The 19,652-nt window shown below is 41.3% G+C and overlaps 1 protein-coding gene across 6 annotated transcripts in view; it reads right to left on the bottom strand.

Annotated features, from left to right (window-relative positions):
• The window catches only part of LOC142662064 (serine/threonine-protein kinase BRSK2-like), a 295,681-nt gene that overhangs the window by 132,802 nt on the left and 143,227 nt on the right, over positions 1-19,652 (bottom strand). For 5 of the 6 annotated variants that reach the window (XM_075839927.1, XM_075839928.1, XM_075839930.1 and 2 more), the window contains 2 exons: positions 8,884-8,978; positions 1,848-1,933 (listed from right to left, as the gene is read on the bottom strand). In XM_075839927.1, the coding sequence (XP_075696042.1) occupies positions 1,848-1,933; positions 8,884-8,978 (181 nt within the window). Of the gene's footprint in view, positions 1-1,843; positions 1,934-8,883; positions 8,979-19,652 lie in introns of those variants that run through there. The other variant, XM_075839929.1, reaches the window with a different exon arrangement.

Here is a 19,652-nt window from a genome sequence, read left to right as displayed (position 1 = left end):
CTTGTGTTATCACCGTAAGGGTATGTTCACACAGGCTATTTTTAGCCGTTTTTCTGGCCGTAAACGTCCCGAAAAACGGCTGACAAATCGGAAGGAGAATGCCTACAAACATCTGGCCATTGATTTCAATGGGAAATACGGCGTTCTATTCCGACGGGGCGTTTTTTTTAAGCCTCACTTTTTAAAAAACAGCCCGTAAAAAGAAGTGCATGCCACCTCTTGAGTCGTTATTGGAGCCGGTTTTTCATTGACTCAATAGAAAAACAGCTAGAAAAACGCAGCGAGTAACCCAAGTTTGATCAAAAAATGGCTGAAAATTAGGAGCTGTTTTCCCTTGAAAACCGCTCCATATTTTCAGCCGTATTTTGTTAACCGTGTGAACATACCCTAATACATAAATGCATCTCTGAGGGGTTTTCATCATTGTAGTTAGGTTAAAAGGGGTTTTCATCATTGGTGGTCTATGCTCAGGACAGGCCAGCAATATCTGATCGTGGTGATTTGACTCTCGGCAACCCCCGCCAATCGGTTATTTGAAGGAGCCGCTGCAGTTATGCGAGCGCTTCTTCTCCTTCATTCCATTAACTGACCCATATTATAAAACAACGATACACATGTAGCGGTTCACAGTATTACAGCCTTCTCCAATTCAAGTGAAGCCAATAATATAAATGGACTTTCTGCAAAAAAGAAGTATTAGATCCTGGATGGTACAACGTCAGTGCATGTAGTGCCAACATGAACACATCATCTAATGAGATTGTTAGAATTAATAAACAATGACATAATGTTACAGAAAATGTCCTCCTAAAATCAAAAGGTCGCCATCCTATTCTGTCAGTTTTTTACACCTATTTCTTACTGACAACCAATATGGCCCCCATTATAATCTTTACAGGGGTTGTGGAGCAGTTTTCGTAAATGGCAAATCAGTCTAGTTATGCAATAGTCTGGGTGGGATGTATCACTGGGCTGAGCTGCCATTCAGACAACTAAGAAAGTTGGTTCATAGTTCAGGGGGACTGTAAGGCTGGGTTCACACGACCATGTTACGTCCGTAATGGACGGAACGTATTTCGGCCGCAAGTCCCGGACCGAACACAGTGCAGGGAGCCGGGCTCCTAGCATCATAGTTATGTACGATGCTAGGAGTCCCTGCCTCTCCGTGGAACTACTGTCCCGTACTGAAAACATGATTACAGTACGGGACAGTTGTCCTGCAGCGAGGCAGGGACTCCTAGCATCGTACATAACTATGATGCTAGGAGCCCGGCTCCCTGCACTGTGTTCGGTCCGGGACTTGCGGCCGAAATACGTTCCGTCCATTACGGACGTAACATGGTCGTGTGAACCTAGCCTAATGGTGGCCATAATGTTTGTCATCCAGCTTTCCCAGGAACAGATAAAAATCAACAACTTAACATAAGAGGGCAATTCAAGGACTCATTTTCCTGGTGCTTCTAAATGTATCTTAACTTGATTGGACTTTTACTATTAACCATTAGGATTTTATTCCCGTGCCCCCCTTACCCATCTTCTCCAGTAGGTTAGAAACATAATAGATGTTGAGCCAGCAGCAATTCAGGCAAACGAGTTTGCTCAAAAAACTGAATATTTCATGTAAGCCTTACAAAAGCAGAACAAGCAGTTATCATATGTCTTTGTAAACCAGCAAGGCATTAAACGCAAGATGTATGTCATTTACATAACATCCAGATTACTAAGAAATGCTCAGAAGTAAAGGCTGCCTAAAGCAGAGACAATGCATGCGCATCTCATGCCATGGAATACAGATGCCCATAGCTCCGCAGACTGGTGGAAGCCAGGGAATGTCTGTAAATACCTACAAATATTTCTTATTCTCATAGACATCATGCAGCTTGAGAACGTGGGGATGTTCAATCAGCTTCAGGATTGCAATCTCTCTTTCCACCTGCAGGAATGGGATTGAAGAACAGAGGTCAATATTAGAGGAAAATACAAGGTGAAATACAGATGTAGCAGAGATGAATTTGTCATTTTGTTTTTTCGGGCTGTATTGTTTGTGTTCTGTGATAACTTTTTAACATATAGTCTAATTTTTATCATCAAGTCATTTTTTCAAGCTGAACAGGCCAAAGTTTTCTAGCTTTTCATTGTAAGAGACACTTCCCATCCCATTTAATAATCTAGTTGCCCACTTTTGAACCCTCTCCAGTTCTCCTATATCCTTTTTACAATGTGGAGCCCAAAACTGAATTCCATATTCAAGATGTGGCCTTACAATGGATTTATAGAGGGGTAATATTACATTTGAATCACAGGTTTTTATCTCTCTTTTTATGCACCCTAAAATCCTATTTGCTTTTGCAGCTGCTGCTTGACATTCAGTACTGTGCTTAGCTTATTTGTTACCAGAATACCCAGGTCCTTCTCTTGTTCCGTTATCTCCAGTTTTATTCCATTTAATGTATATGAATTAATACCCTAGGTGCATTACTTTACATTTATCAACATTAAATGTCAGCTGCCATGTTTTTGCCCATGCTGCCAGCTTATCTAGGTCCTTCTGTAACATTTTATAATCAAGCTGAGTTTTTTATCGTCAGCAAAAACTGACACCTTGCTATCAATCCAATCCACAAGGTCAATAATAAAGAGATTTAAATTAATTGGGCCTAACACCGATCCTTGTGGTACCCCACTGCTGACTTCAGCCCATTTTGAGTAAGTAACATTTATAATGACTTTGTTTTCAGTCCATTAACCGATTCCTTACCCACATGCATACATGGTCCAGAAAAATAAAGATGCAAAGAAAGTATGCTTTAAGCGGCTAAGGGTATGTTCACGCGCTTAACAAAATACGGCTGAAAATACGGAGCTGTTTTCAAGGGAAAACAGCTCCTGATTTTCAGCTGTTTTTTTTAGCAACACGCGTTTTTCACGCCCGTTTTTGGAGCTGTTTTTCTATAGAGTCAATGCTCCATAAACGTCTCAAGAAGTGACATGCACTTCTTTTTTGTGGCCGGTTTTTTACGTGCCCGTTTGTCAAAACAACCACGTAAAAAAAACGGCCTGTTGGAACAGAACGCCATTTTTCCCATTGAAATCAATGAGCAGATGTTTGAAGGCATTCTGCTTCCGATTTTTCGGCCATTTACGGCCCGAAAAACGGCTGAAAATAAGCCGTGTGAACATACCCTAATGACTCCCAATAATAGACAAGCAAAAATGTTATTCTACTTATTAGAAGCAATATGGCTGACAGACAATCCCCAGACACATCATGATAATACAAATATTAATCTAATATGAATTGCAATGTAATATGCTGCAATTACTTCTACTCACAAATGAAAAATAATTAAAAGTTCACAAGTCTAAAGGCGCTATTACACGGGCCAATGATCGTGACCTCTCATATGAACGGTCGTTCTCGATCATTGCCCTGTGTAATAAGGGCAACGATCAGCCAATGAACGGGCAAATGCTTGTTCATCGGCTGATCTGTTCTTTTATGCAGAATTAAAAATCATCGTTGTCGGGAGTTGTAATCAGGGAGATGCGCTGCCGACATGATGAAAATGTATACGGACGATCGATCATAGTCACCCTACACATATCCAATCATTGCTCCGTGTGATAGCGTCGATCAACGAGCTGTCACGTTTACACGGCCCATGTCAGGCCGTGTAATAGTACCATTTTACCTGAAGAAAATTCCTGTGTGGATTTGACAGAGATTTCGTAGTAGAAATCAGAGGCTGGCCCTCACATTTCTGACGAGGTTTAGAAGTAAAAACAAGCGTGGTTCTGCATGCAGATGAGCCTCATACAATGGAGCTAATCTGTGTGGAGCTCCTTGATGCTGTTTTCAGCAGAATACAGCGCAGAAAACGCATTAAGAAGTCACTTATTTTTTTTCAAAGATGCAGTTTTCAATTTCGTGGGCTAAAAATTCCACCCCATATGAACAATGGGGTGGTTTCCCATTGAAAACAGCTTTTTATAGGCAGAATCCACTATGACGTGGAAAACACGTTTAAATCAGCGTGAATTTTACACCCGGTGAACAAGACCTAAGTGTGTATTTACACAGGCAGGTTATGTGGTGAGTATCGAAAATTTGTGGCAAAAAACACTGAGTTTATGCAAAATTGATGCCAAAATAAGGAGGTTTATCGGTACCACGTCAACTGCTGCTTTTTTGCGGGGATTTTGCGATAATCACAGAAAAAAGAACGCCACGAAACCTGACTGGGGAATAAGCCCTAACTGTTACAAATTAGGCCTCATACTGTACCTCTCTGGGCCTCAGATTTTATATATATGTTAAGACCACAGGAACACAAAATCCCAGTATGCTCCATTGCTTGCCGTATTATAGGGCAGAATATGGTGCATTACGGAGGCACCATACAGTTGCACAATGAGTATATTTAAAAGGTGCAATCCCTCCTTGTTAGCGGGGTCCCTTGACAGCATACTCATCACAAAGTGTCCTCCTGCTCGGACGCCCAGTAATCAGCTGTAATCTGTGGCAGTAAGGGTTTAAAATCCCTGCAGCGCCACCACAGGAGAAACTAAGCATTGCAGAGTACCCATTCTAATCAATGGGATGTGTGTGTAATACTGGACAGAACAGGTCTTGCAGACTGAGAGACGCTCTTTGCTCTCTGGCCAAGAGATAACTCATGACTACTAGCCAAGCTTCTGGGTGGCCCTGGTTTGAGATGCAGAGCCAATCCTATTTCTCTGTCTGCAACCTATCAGGGCCAAGGGTGGAGTATTTGAGTTTGTTCTGTTTCAGTGTGTTTCAATGGACCCTTTCAAGTACAGTTTGTGAATGCGTAGAGGGAAAGTCTGCCATATATAAAGTGACTTTCCTTTAAGGGAAATTGATCTAACCCAGTATCGATAGAGCTATATATTATACACATATGACCTTATATAAAAGAATGACTCTTTACTGTAGCATGGAACTCATACCCTCCAGCACATGTCCCCACAGAGAATTGTAAGCAAGTTCTTATACCAAGCATGGCTCAGTTTTCTAGCATGAAGGCTGAGTCTTGCATAAGGATCCATTCACATGGTGCAGTTGAGGTGCAGTTAGAATCGCATTGAAAAAACACATCTGAAAAAGGTGTGCGTTTTAACCGCGATTTGGAGCATTTTTCGATGCGGTTGCCTCCCTTTAATTAGCACAAATAAAGAGGCAGGAGAGCACCATAGCAAAATAAAAATGTCCCCCATTCCTGAAGTTGGTTAATACCCTCTGCCTCTGAGGTTGGACCTTCTGTAGCATTGTACAGTCCTTGTAGTTCTGCAGAACAGAGGGTGAATCTGGTCAGGGCTTAAAAAAACACTTTGGCCAAACTTTATTAATTGTGTAATGCCTACTGCAGGACCGGAGGGGGCAATAAATGGTAAACACAGGGATTTCATTCCTTCCCGCACTGGCAGTATATTTAGAGTACGGGCGCGAAATGTATACTTGTGACGTGATCACAGGTCGCTGATGGGTTGCCATAGCAGCCGGAGGACTAACAAAGGCTGCCAAATTAATATGCCTATTAAGCGAGGATACACATACAGACATAATAATACATTGCAATAGATTAATATAAAGTCATTATTAGAGAAAGGAAAAAAAAATGTCCCTATAAAACGTGTTTTTATTAGGCAAAATAATAAAAATTTAAAAACACTTTACATATTTGGTATTGCTGCAACCAAAAAGATCCATAGAATAAAATTTATATTTATTTGTACCGCATTGCAGACGGTGTAAACAAAAATCCCGAAAACCGAACCAAAAAAATGCATGTGTTTTTACCGCGATTTGGTTAGATTTTGGCCGTGCGACAAAATACGTAGCAATACCGCATCATGTGAAGAAACCCTTAAATGGTACCAATGAAAACACAAGACGCCCCACAACAAACAAGCCCTTATACAAACAGTAAAAGACATTAAAATAAATTAAATGCTGTTTTTTCCATTCCCCAAATAAAGAATAAGAGTTTAATAAATTATATGCACCCAATAATGGTGTAATTTAAGCAATACAACTTGCAACGCAAAAAAAAAAGCCCTCATACATTTATGGCTCTTGGAATGCTGAAATGAATAAACCCTGAAGGCTCCATATATACTGCATCCTTCAGGGGTTAAATGACACCAAAGAGAGAATCTCTGCCATGCACCCTCGGGCACTGCACTGGGCATATCACGGTCTATCAGAGAGCCCAGTATTAATTATTCCTGACTCAAGCAGTATTGAGAAAGAGGGACATTTTGGCATTCAAGATCAGTTCACAGGCTCCATGCAACTATAGCAGATATGCTACCAACAATATTGGGGAGTATATACACATGTAGCTTTCCCATGGGAATAGCTTGCTGTAAATTCTACTTGAGAAGGTTTGTAAGGGTGGAGACACTGTGATTATTGATGTATTACAATAAGTTGGCTTAATAACATTAATAATATGTGTAAGTTAATTGATGATCATGCTGATTATGATTCCCTGGAGTAAATTTTTGCAAATGTTGTGAGCCATGAGTGACCACGCCACCTCCAGATAGGCCCCTCCCATTTTTATTGCGGGCAAAAACAAAAGTTGCAACGTAGGACCATCTCCGTCTTAGAGATGTGTTAATAAAGAACCAATAGATGAATATGGATCACCCCTTGAGTTTTCTGTATTTCCCTGTAAAGTTTCACTATATATCAGCTAGATATGTCACAGGGTCTGATGCCCATTCACAGGGTCTGGTGCCCATTCATGGTATAGAAGTGGCCATGTGTGCGTGGTTATTCTCCATTAAAGTGAACATGAGTGACGTGAGTGCACATAGTTGTTTCCGTATGTTTTAAGTATGTAGATATCAGATTTATGGCATATCTATGTCTTATGCCTGAAAAAAGTGTTTTATGGGAAAACCCCTTTGGATGAAAGGGGGCTTTGAACAAACTTCATGTTTTACTGCCATTCAAAAAAAGTGTTCAGAGCGTAACATCCATCCTAACAATGCTACCGCAACCCACTTTTTGCTGACACATCAGACCTGGACAACTTGAAGAGAAATCCGCCATGAAAATGTCTCCTCACATATCACAGTGACATATCTGAAGATGCCACCCATGAGGTTGGACCCCCCACAAATTGCTAAAAAAAAAAGGGTGCTTTGTAAGACAGTGATATCCTTATGGACTTAGGCCACATGCACAAAACCGTGCTTTTGTGTCCGCAATTTATCCACATTTTTTGGGAAAATTGTGGACCCATTCATTTCCATGGCCCCATGCACATGTCCGTGGTTTTTACAGATTCGTGTGGTCAAGGCCGATTCTAGCTTTTTTGCTGCCTGAGGCAAAAATTGAAATGGCACCCCCCAGATCTTGATTGACATCTCCCTGGCTGTTCCACATCATTGCCTTGTACTTCCCTGGCATGCGTGGTGCAGCAATGAAGCCGGGCAGAAAACACCTCGCTGCATGGTGCGTACCCATGCAATGGCACATCCGAGAAAGTTGGAGGAGAATGGTAGCGATGTAGAACAGCCAGTGGATGGCAATCAAGCATGGAAAGGTGCGTTTGTAGCCAGGACTATGCGACTCTTCAGGATAGCGGCACTGCCCCATGACCCTTCAATGAGTAATTATCATACAGCTGTAGATAGTGCCCCCTGCAGATATTGCACCCATAGAGCCCCCTGTAGATAGAGCCCCATGTTGATAATGCCACTTACACTGTTAGCTAGCAGGCCTGCTCTCTTCCTACACAAGTGGTGCCGCATTATTGTAAAGCACTGAGTAGTCCGCAGTGGAATTCTCCAGCTGACGTTTTTTACATTTGTTTCAATACATTTTGAGGCAAGTTAGTTCAGACGTTGCGGAAAACTCCGCTGCGGACCATAGGCTGCGGTGCGGAATTTTCCCTCCGCAGCATGCACTGGCTGTTGCGGAGAAGAAGCGGAATTTCACTGCGGATTTCAGCCTTTGCGATGCAAAGACTGAAATCTGTGGCAAGTCCGCTGTGTTTTCTGCAACGTCTGAATTACCTGTCAAATATGCAAATGTTGGTGCAGATTCGTTGCGTAATTGCCCCAAATCTGCACCAACATTTGCAGCGGAAAAACTCTGCCACGTCTGGCCGTGCCCTCATAGTGCAGGAGGGAGTGTTACTGGTGCGTTTCAATGGTGCCGCCACCCCCCTCAGAGAGGCAGCAGTCTGCCTGAGGTGAGAGACTCACCTTGTCTCATGGACGGTGCGGCTCTGAGCAGATACATACATTACACATACATTACATACAGACATTATACATACATTACACATGAAGTACATACATTACACACATTACATATGTATGTATAATGTATTATACATACATTATACATACAGTACATACACACATTACACATACAGTACACATAGCATACATACATTACACATACAGTACAAACATCATTACACATACAGTACATACATACATTGTATGTACTCAACTCGTCTCATAGTAGATGAAGCCCTGCATGTGGGGGTTGCAAATCCGAGTCGCAAAAACTCAGGACAAGTCTTTTTCCGGTCCGGATATGCAGCTTTACAAACTGGTGACATAAATTTTTTGGGTTGCAGATCCGTGATTCCTGAGGACACACGAATGCAAAACAAATGTTTTTTTGTGGACAAATGGATCGCAATGGATCCGTGGTTTTGCGGCCGTGTGCATTAGGCGTTAGACACAGATGCAGTTCTTGCTCTACTCTTCCATTGAGTTAGATCGTATAAGGCAATATATCACCATAAACATGATTAAATCCTGAACCTATGCGCTTCACTACATTCATGCTTCCTTTGGTACGAGTAAGTATAAGGTATATGGCGCACCTACCTTCATTAAGACGGACTCTGAAAGCTTTTCTCGGTTTACAATCTTTATTGCCACTTTCTGTCCAGTTATACAGTGAACACCTAGTTTAACCAACCCTGTAAAGACACAAGAAATAAACAAGGTTAGCGTCAAATAAAATCACAATTCTGACTATTTAGAACATGTATGACTGAGAATAGGACCAGCTGGCAAGTGAGCATCACATAAAAGTTTATGCAATTTATAAAGACCTAGTGCGCCATTTACAAAACGTATAGGTACCACATTTTGATAGGAGGTTTAGCCTTGTTAGATATTGGCCATCTTTGAACTTTATTATCTTGCAGCTTGTATTAACTGTATGCATTTGATATGGCCTTCCAAGAGTTTGGTCATTACTCTACTATAGTACATCTGAGCATCACATGAAAGTAGATATACCATCCTACTTCTTACTTTGGAGAAGCCATGGCCAATGCGATGATCCAACAGCAATATAAGCTTTCTTCTATCCATTATATGAGAAATCAGCGTTCGACTGGGGTTCCTTGGGTATACCAGAGGAAATTATTCTGGGGGCCCACCCTCCAGATGTACAGAACATGTGCACATCCACTTTCAATTTCATCATAAACATTGTTGTTATCATTGTACACACAGGTAATATAAATCCACCAAATCCACCCATAACAGACACTTGCAATTGGCTACTAAGCCAGCACCCAAATGGGATTGTCTTGTACTGAACTGGGCCCAATATTATGTCAGAACCTAGGCCCACCGGAAGATTCTCTGGTGGGCCAGTCTGGACTAATGCCACAGTGTTGGTTGTATAATGGTAATGGATGAAGGGACCTCCATCAAATCATTACAGTACATAAGAAAGATGCATTTTAATTAGAGGTATCTCTATAATGCTACTTTTCTTTCTATTGAGATCTGAGTCCAATTTAGCGTAAAAATAATAAACAGACTTTAATATGGGGCGTAAATATGGCCATGTGAATGAACCCTAAAAAGTTAGATTTGCAAGAGCGTTTAGGGGTACTGTAAGGCTGGGTTCAAGCGGTGTGGTTTTGTTCCATTCTGAGCATGCATTTTCTTGTTTAGGTTAATGAACTCCCAATGAAAGACATGTAAGTTTATCTACAAAAAAAACACTAAAAAAATGCATTCTGAAAAGGCAAAAAAAAAAAACCACAAAGTGTGAACCCAGCCTTAGCTGCTGTCATTATCTAGGAAATTTGGAAAACAGGGAAGTCTTTTAAGCTGAGCTTAAAAATTTGTTTTTTGCCGCGAACCCAGCGAAGTTTAAACCCAGCCATTGTTGCTGTCCACCAAATTATATTAGTGATTACCCCTTGCTAGTTAACCTCTTTATGAACATTGTGTTGGGCTAGTTTGACACAAGCAAATACAGTACCTTGGTATGCAGCAAAAAGATCTGCAATACATATATGATTATGGATCACATAGCATCTGTGTATCATCAATATTGCATACGTATTTATGAATGGGTTTGTAGAAAGGAACAGGAAACATGTAAGACAAGCCTCTACAGATGCAATACTGATATCATTTGTGCATTAGAAGTTTACATGCACACAAGTCGGATTTGCTGCAGCAAATCCAACCCAGAATCCGCAGGGAAATTAAACAGAAAATCCATCGTGCTGATTTTGGTGCAGATTTCCTAGAGAATTTTCCGCTGCAGAACACAACGGTGAGTAAAAAAAAAGGACTAGACTATACTTCATTTCACTGGCACTCCCATGGCTTCGCCAGCGGTCATGTAACAGCCAACATCTAAGCCGTTAGAAACAGGGGGCGGCCCCCTGTGATATTGAATTTCCCCCCCTGCGTTCTTGGGGTGCCATAAGGCCCCCAGGTCTGCCATCTTTGCACTCCTATGAAGCCCTGCCAGAGGCAGTTAAAGAAGCACTCCCAAGCACTTTTTTTCTATTATTAGATAGTACAGTGCATGCTTCATTCACCCTCTTTTATAATTATTACCTTTGTCCTCAATTATTGTGTAATTGTCCCCCGTATCGTTCTGTGTCCAGCACCATTTGACCGCAATCACACTCACTAAACTGTTCTTAAAGTAATGGCTGGACCGGAAGCCAGTTTGAGCGAACATCAGGCAGAGCTGAACTACAGTGTGACGTCGCTCAGAGCCCGCACCCCTCCCGTGCCACGCCCCCAGTGCCCATGTAGATGGTGCTATCACACACCCCCTGTAGATAGCGCCACACACCCCCTAGAGATAGCCACAGACATCCCCCCTGCAGATAGCGCTCCCACATCCCGTAGTTACCGCCATTAGGGCTCGCTATGCAAGCAAAATCCCCAGCTGGAGCATTGGCAAAATTCTGGCTGTGGATTCCCCTCCAGGAGGAGCCCCTGAAGTCACTATTACAATATTACGTTATTTAACCCCCATGGTGAACAGGATAAAAAAAAAAATGTGGTGACTTCATCTCTGGAATGGAATAGGAAATAATCAAAAAGTCTCATCTATACCATAAAGGTATCAGGAAAAACTACAGCTCACCCCGCAAAAAATTAGCCCTCATACTGCTCAATCAAAGGAAAAAAAAAAGTTATGGCTCTCAGAATATGACAACACAAAACAATTTTATTTTTAACAATAATTTTTTTCCTTGTAAAAGTAGAAAAATATAAAAAAAAAATTGCCATCGCCTTAATTGTATTGACCCACAGAATAAAGTTAACATGTCATTTTTACCACACGGTAAACACCGTAAAAATTGAGGAATCGCTGTTTTTCCCAATCCCCCCATAAAGACATTTTTTTTCAGTTTCGTAGTACATTATATAGTACAATAAATGGTGCCATGAAAATCTACAACTCGTCCCGCAACATGCACTCATATGGCAATATTGATCGAAAGATAAAAACGTTATGGCTTTTGGAAGGTAGGAAGGAAAAAACTAAAGTGAAATTCCGAAAAATGGCTGCGGCGGGAAAGAGGTTAAACGACGAGAAAATAGTGTGCAGGGGGGAACGGGGGTTGGTGCGATACCGCAGATAATCAAGAGCAAAATTAATGACAATTGCCATCTGGATTTTGACTTCCACATTATACTCGATAGGGTAAATCCACAACCAATCCAGGACCATTCCACAGCAGAAATTTACATGCTGCAGACTTAAAAATCTGATGATGTAAAAATCTCATCCACTTTTTGGCTATTGCAATATGCTGCGGATTCTTCGTCTGCAAATCTGGACCAAAAATCTGCAGCAATTCTGCTAAGGGTATGTGCACACGCTAGCTGGCTTTTACGGCTGAAATGACAGACTGTTTTCAGAAGAAAACAGCTGCGTCGTTTCAGCCGTAAATGCTTCTCCTCGTAATATACGAGGCGTCTGTGACGCTCGTATATCTTGAGCTGCTCTTCATTGAGTTAAATGAAGAACGGCTCAAATTACGTTGCAAAGAAGTGTCCTGCACTTCTTTGCCGAGGCAGTCAATTTACGCGTCGTCGTTTGACAGCTGTCAAACGACGACGCGTAAATTACAGGTCGTCTGCACAATACGTCGGCAAACCCATTCAAATGAATGGGCAGATGTTTGCCGACGTATTATAGCCCTATTTTCAGGCGTAAATCGAGGCATAATACGCCTCGTTTACGCCTGAAAATAGGTCGTGTGAACCCAGCCTAAGTGTGATTGTAGCTGTATTTTGAACAGTCTCTGTAGACTTCAATGGGCAGTTTCCATCCACAAAATAGCGCGTGCTTTGTATTTCTAACATATTCATAATTTATATGCCCATGTGAAAAGCCCAATAAATGAACATTAGCTCTGCAATACGGATCATATCAATACAAATACAGAATATTACAGATGAAAATATACTTGTATGAAACTAGCTTAAAGTGTAGCTAAACATTTGACAAACTTCTGACATGTCATTGTGACATGTCAGAAGTTTGGACTGGTGGGGGTCCGAGCACTGAGACCCCCACCAATTGCTAGAATGAAGCAACTGAAGCGCTTGTGTAAGCGCTCAGCCGCTTCATGTCTGTTCGGCTTTTTCGGGAAATAAATGTATCGGTGTATGGACTCAATAGAAAGTCTATGAGCCCGTACTCCGATACATCGGCTTTCCGGTAAAAGCCGTACAGACACGAACCAGCTGAGCGCTCACACGACAACTTCAGCTGCTTCATTCTAGCGATTGGTGGCGGTCTCAGTGCTCGGACCCCCACCAATCCAAACTTCTGACATGTCACAATGACATGTCAGAAGTTTGTCAAACGTTTAGCTACATTTTAATCCAGTTCCTTTCAACACTTCAAAAACATACAGGAGCAGATTTACTAATGTGTCTGCACCTGGAATGTGTCGAAAAAAAGTGCCACAATTTGGAGCAAATCCGTGCATTTTCGTTTTAGAACTCTAGTTACAAAACAAAAACAGTTCTGTGGCGGGGCATAGCGGAAAATGGGCATTGCTTATAATGTACCAAATTGCACCAAAATGCACCAAACATCTGGCACAAAATTCTGAAGCAAATTAAGCCGAATCAAAGGTGTTATAAGGAGGAGAAAAATGTCCAGCAAGTCTAACAAGATGCACCAAATTCATCATGCAGCATCTTCCACTGTAATACATTTGGCGCAAATTCTGACTGCCCGATCTATGTTTACACTCTCTTAAAGTTACACAGTATTAGTAAATCTGCCCTCGCTCTTTATTTACTTGGCTTCCAATGAAATTGGCCCTAATGAGTGATTACAGCCTGTGTACAGAAATTGATGCAATAACATGCAATCTAGTAGAAAGTAGTTCTTTTTTTGTAAGGTGTCGGCAGGCGAAAAACGGCCGAAAAATCGGGAGCAGAACGCCTCCAAACATCTGCCCATTGATTTAAAAAAAGACGGCGTTCTGTTCCGACGGGCCGTTTTCTATGCGGCCGTTTTTAAAAACGTCCATGTAAAGAACGCCCGCGAAAAAGAAGTGCATGTCACTTCTTGAGCCGTTTTTGGAGCCGTTTTTCATTGACTAAAAAAACGGCTGAAAATCAGGAGCTGTTTTCCCTTGAAAACAGCTCCGTATTTTCAGCCGTTTTTTAGTAAGCGTGTGAACATACTCTGGCTACATTTATTTTAGCCAAACACAGAAGTGCACACTAAGGCCTTATTTACACAAACGTATATTACGTCCGTGATACGCGCGTGAAAATCACATGTGTCGCACGGACCTATGTTAGTGAATGGGGCCGTTCAGACAGTCCGTGATTTTTACGCAGCATATGTCCGCTGCGTAAAACTCACGACATGTCCTATACTTGGCCGTTTTTCGTGCATCACACACCCATTGAAGTCAATGGGTGCGTGAAAATTGCACACGGAAGCACTTCCGTGTGACGCGCGTGATTCGCGCAACAGTAGATAAAGAAATGAAGGAAAAAATAAAAGCACTTTCTTCATTTATTTTTCTAAACTTCAAAACCGCGTGTCATAAGGATGGCATATGCGTGAAAATCACGCAGCACATACTGATGACACACGCAACTACAACGCGCGCAAAACGCAGTGTTTTTTGCGTGTGCAAAATGCACACGCTCGTGTGAATCCGGCCTAAAGAAGGGAGATACATCAGTCTTTTCTTTATACCTTCCCTTCCTTTTGGATGCACTTCTGGCTTTGACTCAAAAATGTATCTAAAAACTGCATCAAAACTGTGTGTGTGATTCTGGCCTAAAACATATTTCTAGGTAAAATTCTTTCCGGTTACAGCTCCAGTTTATTCACAGGATAAGCTGACATAATTATCAGGAAACCTCGATCACCATTACAGTGAAGGAAATAAGTATTTGATCCCTTGCTGATTTTGAAGTTTGCCCACTGTCAAAGACATGAACAGTCTGGAATTTTTAGGCTAGGTTAATTTTACCAGTGAGAGATAGATTATATAATAAAAAAATAGTCAAAATTATATATATTTATTTGCATTGTGAACAGAGAAATAAGTATTTGATCCCTTTGGCAAACAAGACTTAATACTTGGTGGCAAAACCCTTCTTGGAAAGCACAGCAGTCAGACGTTTTTTTGTAGTTAATGATGAGGTTTGCACACATGTTAGATGGAATTTTGGCCCACTCCTCTTTGCAGATCATCTGTAGTGATAGGGGTAGGGAAACGGACAAGTGAGCCCTAATCTACCCGCCACTCTGTCCCTGCCTACTTGCAACGACCCGCCCTAGGCGACGGGGTACAACTGGCCGGCGGTCCCTACGCTCAGTAAGTGCACGAGACAAAACATACAAGGGAATATAAAGCAAAGGGAAAGGGGCAGTTGCCCACGGCAACACCGTGAGCAACAGAGTGGTGAACGAGCCAAGTCAAACCAGGAGTGCACGAGGTACCAAACGCAGAGCAGAAGAGTAGTCAGAAAGCCAGGGTCAGAATGGAGCAGGATCAAATTGTTAGGAGCTGTAGCTGGGCCAGGAAACCACACGGAAAGAATCACAAGCAAGGACGAAAAGGAAAGGCAGGTATAAATAGACAGAGGGTGGGAGCTAGCTGAGTCTGGCCAGGCTGCGATAGGCTCTCCCACTCCTAAGCCTGCCAGCCTGAGTGGTGGAAGCTGGAGTCAGTCTCAGAGAGATAGACTCAGGTGAAGACTGATTACCTAAGGAAGTTAACCCTGAAGCTGTGCCTGGCAGATCCTTTACATCATCTGTAAATCATTAAGATTTCGAGGCTGTCGCTTGGCAACTCGGATCTTCAGCTCCCTCCATAAGTTTTCGATGGGATTAAGGTCTGGAGACTGGCTAGGCCACTCCATGACCTTAATGTGCTTTTTTTTGAGCCACTCCTTTGTTGCCTTGGCTTTATGTTTCGGGTCATTGTCGTGCTGGAAGACCCAGCCACGAGCCATTTTTAATTTCCTGGTGGAGGGAAGGAGGTTGTCACTCAGGATTTGACGGTACATGGCTCCATCCATTCTCCCATTGATGCGGTGAAGTAGTCCTGTGCCCTTAGCAGAAAAACACCCCCAAAACATAATGTTTCCACCTCCATGCTTGACAGTGGGGATGGTGTTCTTTGGGTCATAGGCAGCATTTCTCTTCCTCCAAACACGGCGAGTTGAGTTAATGCCAAAGAGCTCAATTTTAGTCTCATCTGACCACAGCACCTTCTCCCAATCACTCTCAGAATCATCCAGATGTTCATTTGCAAACTTCAGACGGGCCTGTACATGTGCCTTCTTGAGCAGGGGGACCTTGCGGGCACTGCAGGATTTTAATCCATTACGGCGTAATGTTTTACTAATGGTTTTCTTGGTGACTGTGGTACCAGCTGCCTTGAGATCATTAACAAGTTCCCCCCGTGTAGTTTTCGGCTGAGCTCTCACCTTCCTCAGGATCAAGGATACCCCACGAGGTGAGATTTTGCATGGAGTCCCAGATCGATGTCGATTGACAGTCATTTTGTATGTCTTCCATTTTCTTACTATTGCACCAACAGTTGTCTCCTTCTCACCCAGCGTCTTACTTATGGTTTTGTAGCCCATTCCAGCCTTGTGCAGGTCTATGATCTTGTCCCTGACATCCTTAGAAAGCTCTTTGGTCTTGCCCATGTTGTAGAGGTTAGAGTCAGACTGATTAATTGAGTCTGTGGACAGGAGTCTTTTATACAGGTGACCATGTAAGAGCTGTCTTTAATGCAGGCACCAAGTTGATTTGGAGCGTGTAACTGGTCTGGAGGAGGCTGAACTCTTAATGGTTGGTAGTCGATCAAATACTTATTTCTCTGTGCACATTGCAAATAAATATATATAATTTTGACTATGTGATTTTCTGTTTTTTTTTCTTATATAATCTATCTCTCACTGGTAAAATTAACCTAGCCTAAAAATTCTAGACTGTTCATGACTTTGACAGTGGGCAAACTTACAAAATCAGCAAGGGATCAAATACTTATTTCCTTCACTGTATATGAAAATACCTGCTCTCTTTGTTGAATGAAATGAACAATGAGGGACATACAATTGGAGAATTTTCTGACATGTTCACCTCCAAATAATAGGAAGTCATTCTATGTCAGTGCACCTTGTTTGTGACAAACTTACGATATGGTTATTTTAAAATTCTCATCTAGAAAACTACTGTCAGAAACAAACATAAAGAATCTAAAATAAACCATTTCCTAAATCAATTAATATCAAGTATTTATATAGTGGTAAAATAAGCAGCAACTTTATTAAATTTTTTTAGAAAACCAAACAAAATCAGAGTGTGCGACCTTCTTAGCTGCGGCTATAAAATCAATTGTGTATGTGTGGTGTAGACTGAAACGAATTAAATAAAAAACTTCAGAGCTACACCAAACTTTTCATGTGGTGAGCGCAACATAAGGCTAATATCTAGAAGCATAACTTGAAGCTTCTGCAACTGGGACTATGTGGCATTTATAAAACTGGCGTCTACTTACATGGCAGAGAAGCTTTTGGGCCCCCCTCAGGCACTAGGGCTCAGTGACACTGCCACCCCATAACCCCTTAAAGTAACACCCCTGCGGGGTTCAGAGAAAACATTTTTGGGATGAAGAAATATATATTTCTAGTCACACAACACTAGGCCTTGTGCACCGTAAGCTTCTATGGTGCTCATGAACGGTGGGGGGTCCAGGTGGTACGCTCATGTGAAACCAGCACTACTTTTACGAACCAGTTACATCACTTATCTCAAAATAAGTTCTGCCAATAGAAAAGCTTGAATTCTATTGGTTGCTTTGGGCAACACTTCTGCTTACATCAGTTCTTAATGCACCAGGGACAATACATTTTTTTCTTGTGCAAATTAACACAAGAAGGACTTGCAAAACAAGTGTTAAAAATATACACAAAAGCAACACATAAATAAAGAGGAAATGTCAATATAGTTACCATCGTAAAAAAAAATCTTCTTCTGTCACCCTCTACCAATATCCTCCTGTCCTGTGTAATAACTAGGCTGCAGTAACATGGCACATATAGTAATGTAATGTCATGTAACTACGTCGTCCAATGGTTGTGGGCCGCAGTATTGTGTCACCCAATTGCAGCCATTCGGCGACAGTGGAGAACAGGAGAAGAATTCCATTTGTAAGTATATGACAATTTTTTTTCTCATTTCTACAAGTCCTCTGCCTTCATTTAATAATGTCTGACTCCTTGAAAATACCTTTTATTGCAAAGCAGCTCCAAAGCCCACATTTAATAATAATGGCGCAATTTGCACCAATAAAATCGGAGGGGGAAGTTGGAGAAAATTGCGCCTAATTTATTAAAAGGCATATGTGTCTTAATAAATGTTGGGCATTTGGAATTTTCGGACTGAATTTCTCTTTACTCCTGCTCCGAGCGGTTTTTTCTATTCATTACTGTATATTTGAAATATACATTTTTTTCTGCGGTTTTTCAAGTCCCATAAAAAAGGATATGGGAAAAACATCATATCTAGCGAATGCTGCGTTTTAAAGAAAAAAGCCGTAGACTACAAGAACCAAGCAAAAGGCTAGAAATACGCCACAAACAAAAAAAAAAAAGCATTGTTTGTAGTGTGTTTTATATTTTATTATAGACTTTCAGCTAACATCTGGCCACAACATTTTTGGCAAAAAAAAAAAAAGGCACAAAAAATCAAGCATTTTTCCAAAAAACTGTACATGCAATGCCACATATACAGATTAATTTGCACCAATAAAATTGGAGGGGGAAGTTGGAGAGAATTGCGCCTAATTTATTAAAAGGCACATGTGTCTTAATAAATGCAAAGCCACATATACAGATTAATTTACGGATAAATTGCATCAAATTTATGACAGAGCGTCCTTTTTTGATAAATCTGTTAACAATATAAAATCACTGCTATTAACTTCCAAACTGGCTGAAATTACAGACATTTTTCTAAGCCAGTGTTTAATAGTGATTTGGCTTATGTTTTCTGATCAGTGTTTTTTTTTTGTTGCAATTTTTGCAATTCTTTAAAAAAAAAAGTCTCAACTCAAAAATGTGTCTTAATACCGGCCAATCAGTAAACCATGCCCACTTTTCAACACATGTTTTCAACCTGAAGTGCATGGCGCAAACGTTGCGCAAATGGATTATAAATAAAATGCACCTTAAAGCCAAAAAAATGTGCAAATACATTTATAAATGTGAGCCAAATTTTTTGCCCCACATTTCTAATGTCTCTAATTCTAATGTCTCTTCAATAAACAGTAGAGGAAACTATTTTTCCATATTCTGATATTTCTCATCAGTAAAGCAATCATTTTGAAAGGTCATAAAATGAACCGTACCTTGCTACAAAGGGAACAAATTTCCATCATTATCTTGCATTATGCCACATGGGAAACTCTCTGTTGGTTTCTCTATTAACAACGTGGCATCAAGGACAACCCAATGGGAACAAGTTCTTCAAATGTTTTAGTAATAATCATCAGTATCAGTTGTATTAATGCATTTTATATATACCACAAATTTAACAGTTGATGCTCTAAGCATGGCTATGCATTGCTACAGCAAAAGGGGTTGCAGAGGTTACAGTTTCAAGTGGGCCACTAAGTCTAGGAAAAGAGGCATCTCAGTGCCCTTCCTTATGCTCTTACTCTAAACTCTCATGTTGAGCTGTCAGCGGGAGATCATTGGGCGTCTCTAAATAACGTCAGCCTAGCGCTCACAATGTTCCAGTATGGCTCCATATATATGTGCCTGGCTGACGTTTACTGGTGACTTTACACATCACATCTGAGCCCTCGGTCAGA

The sequence above is a fragment of the Rhinoderma darwinii genome, chromosome 10 (genome assembly GCF_050947455.1).
Source record: "Rhinoderma darwinii isolate aRhiDar2 chromosome 10, aRhiDar2.hap1, whole genome shotgun sequence".
Lineage (NCBI taxonomy): Eukaryota > Metazoa > Chordata > Amphibia > Anura > Rhinodermatidae > Rhinoderma > Rhinoderma darwinii.
The sequence above is the reverse complement of the archived record's forward strand: the minus strand, read 5'-3'. Positions and strand labels throughout refer to the sequence as shown.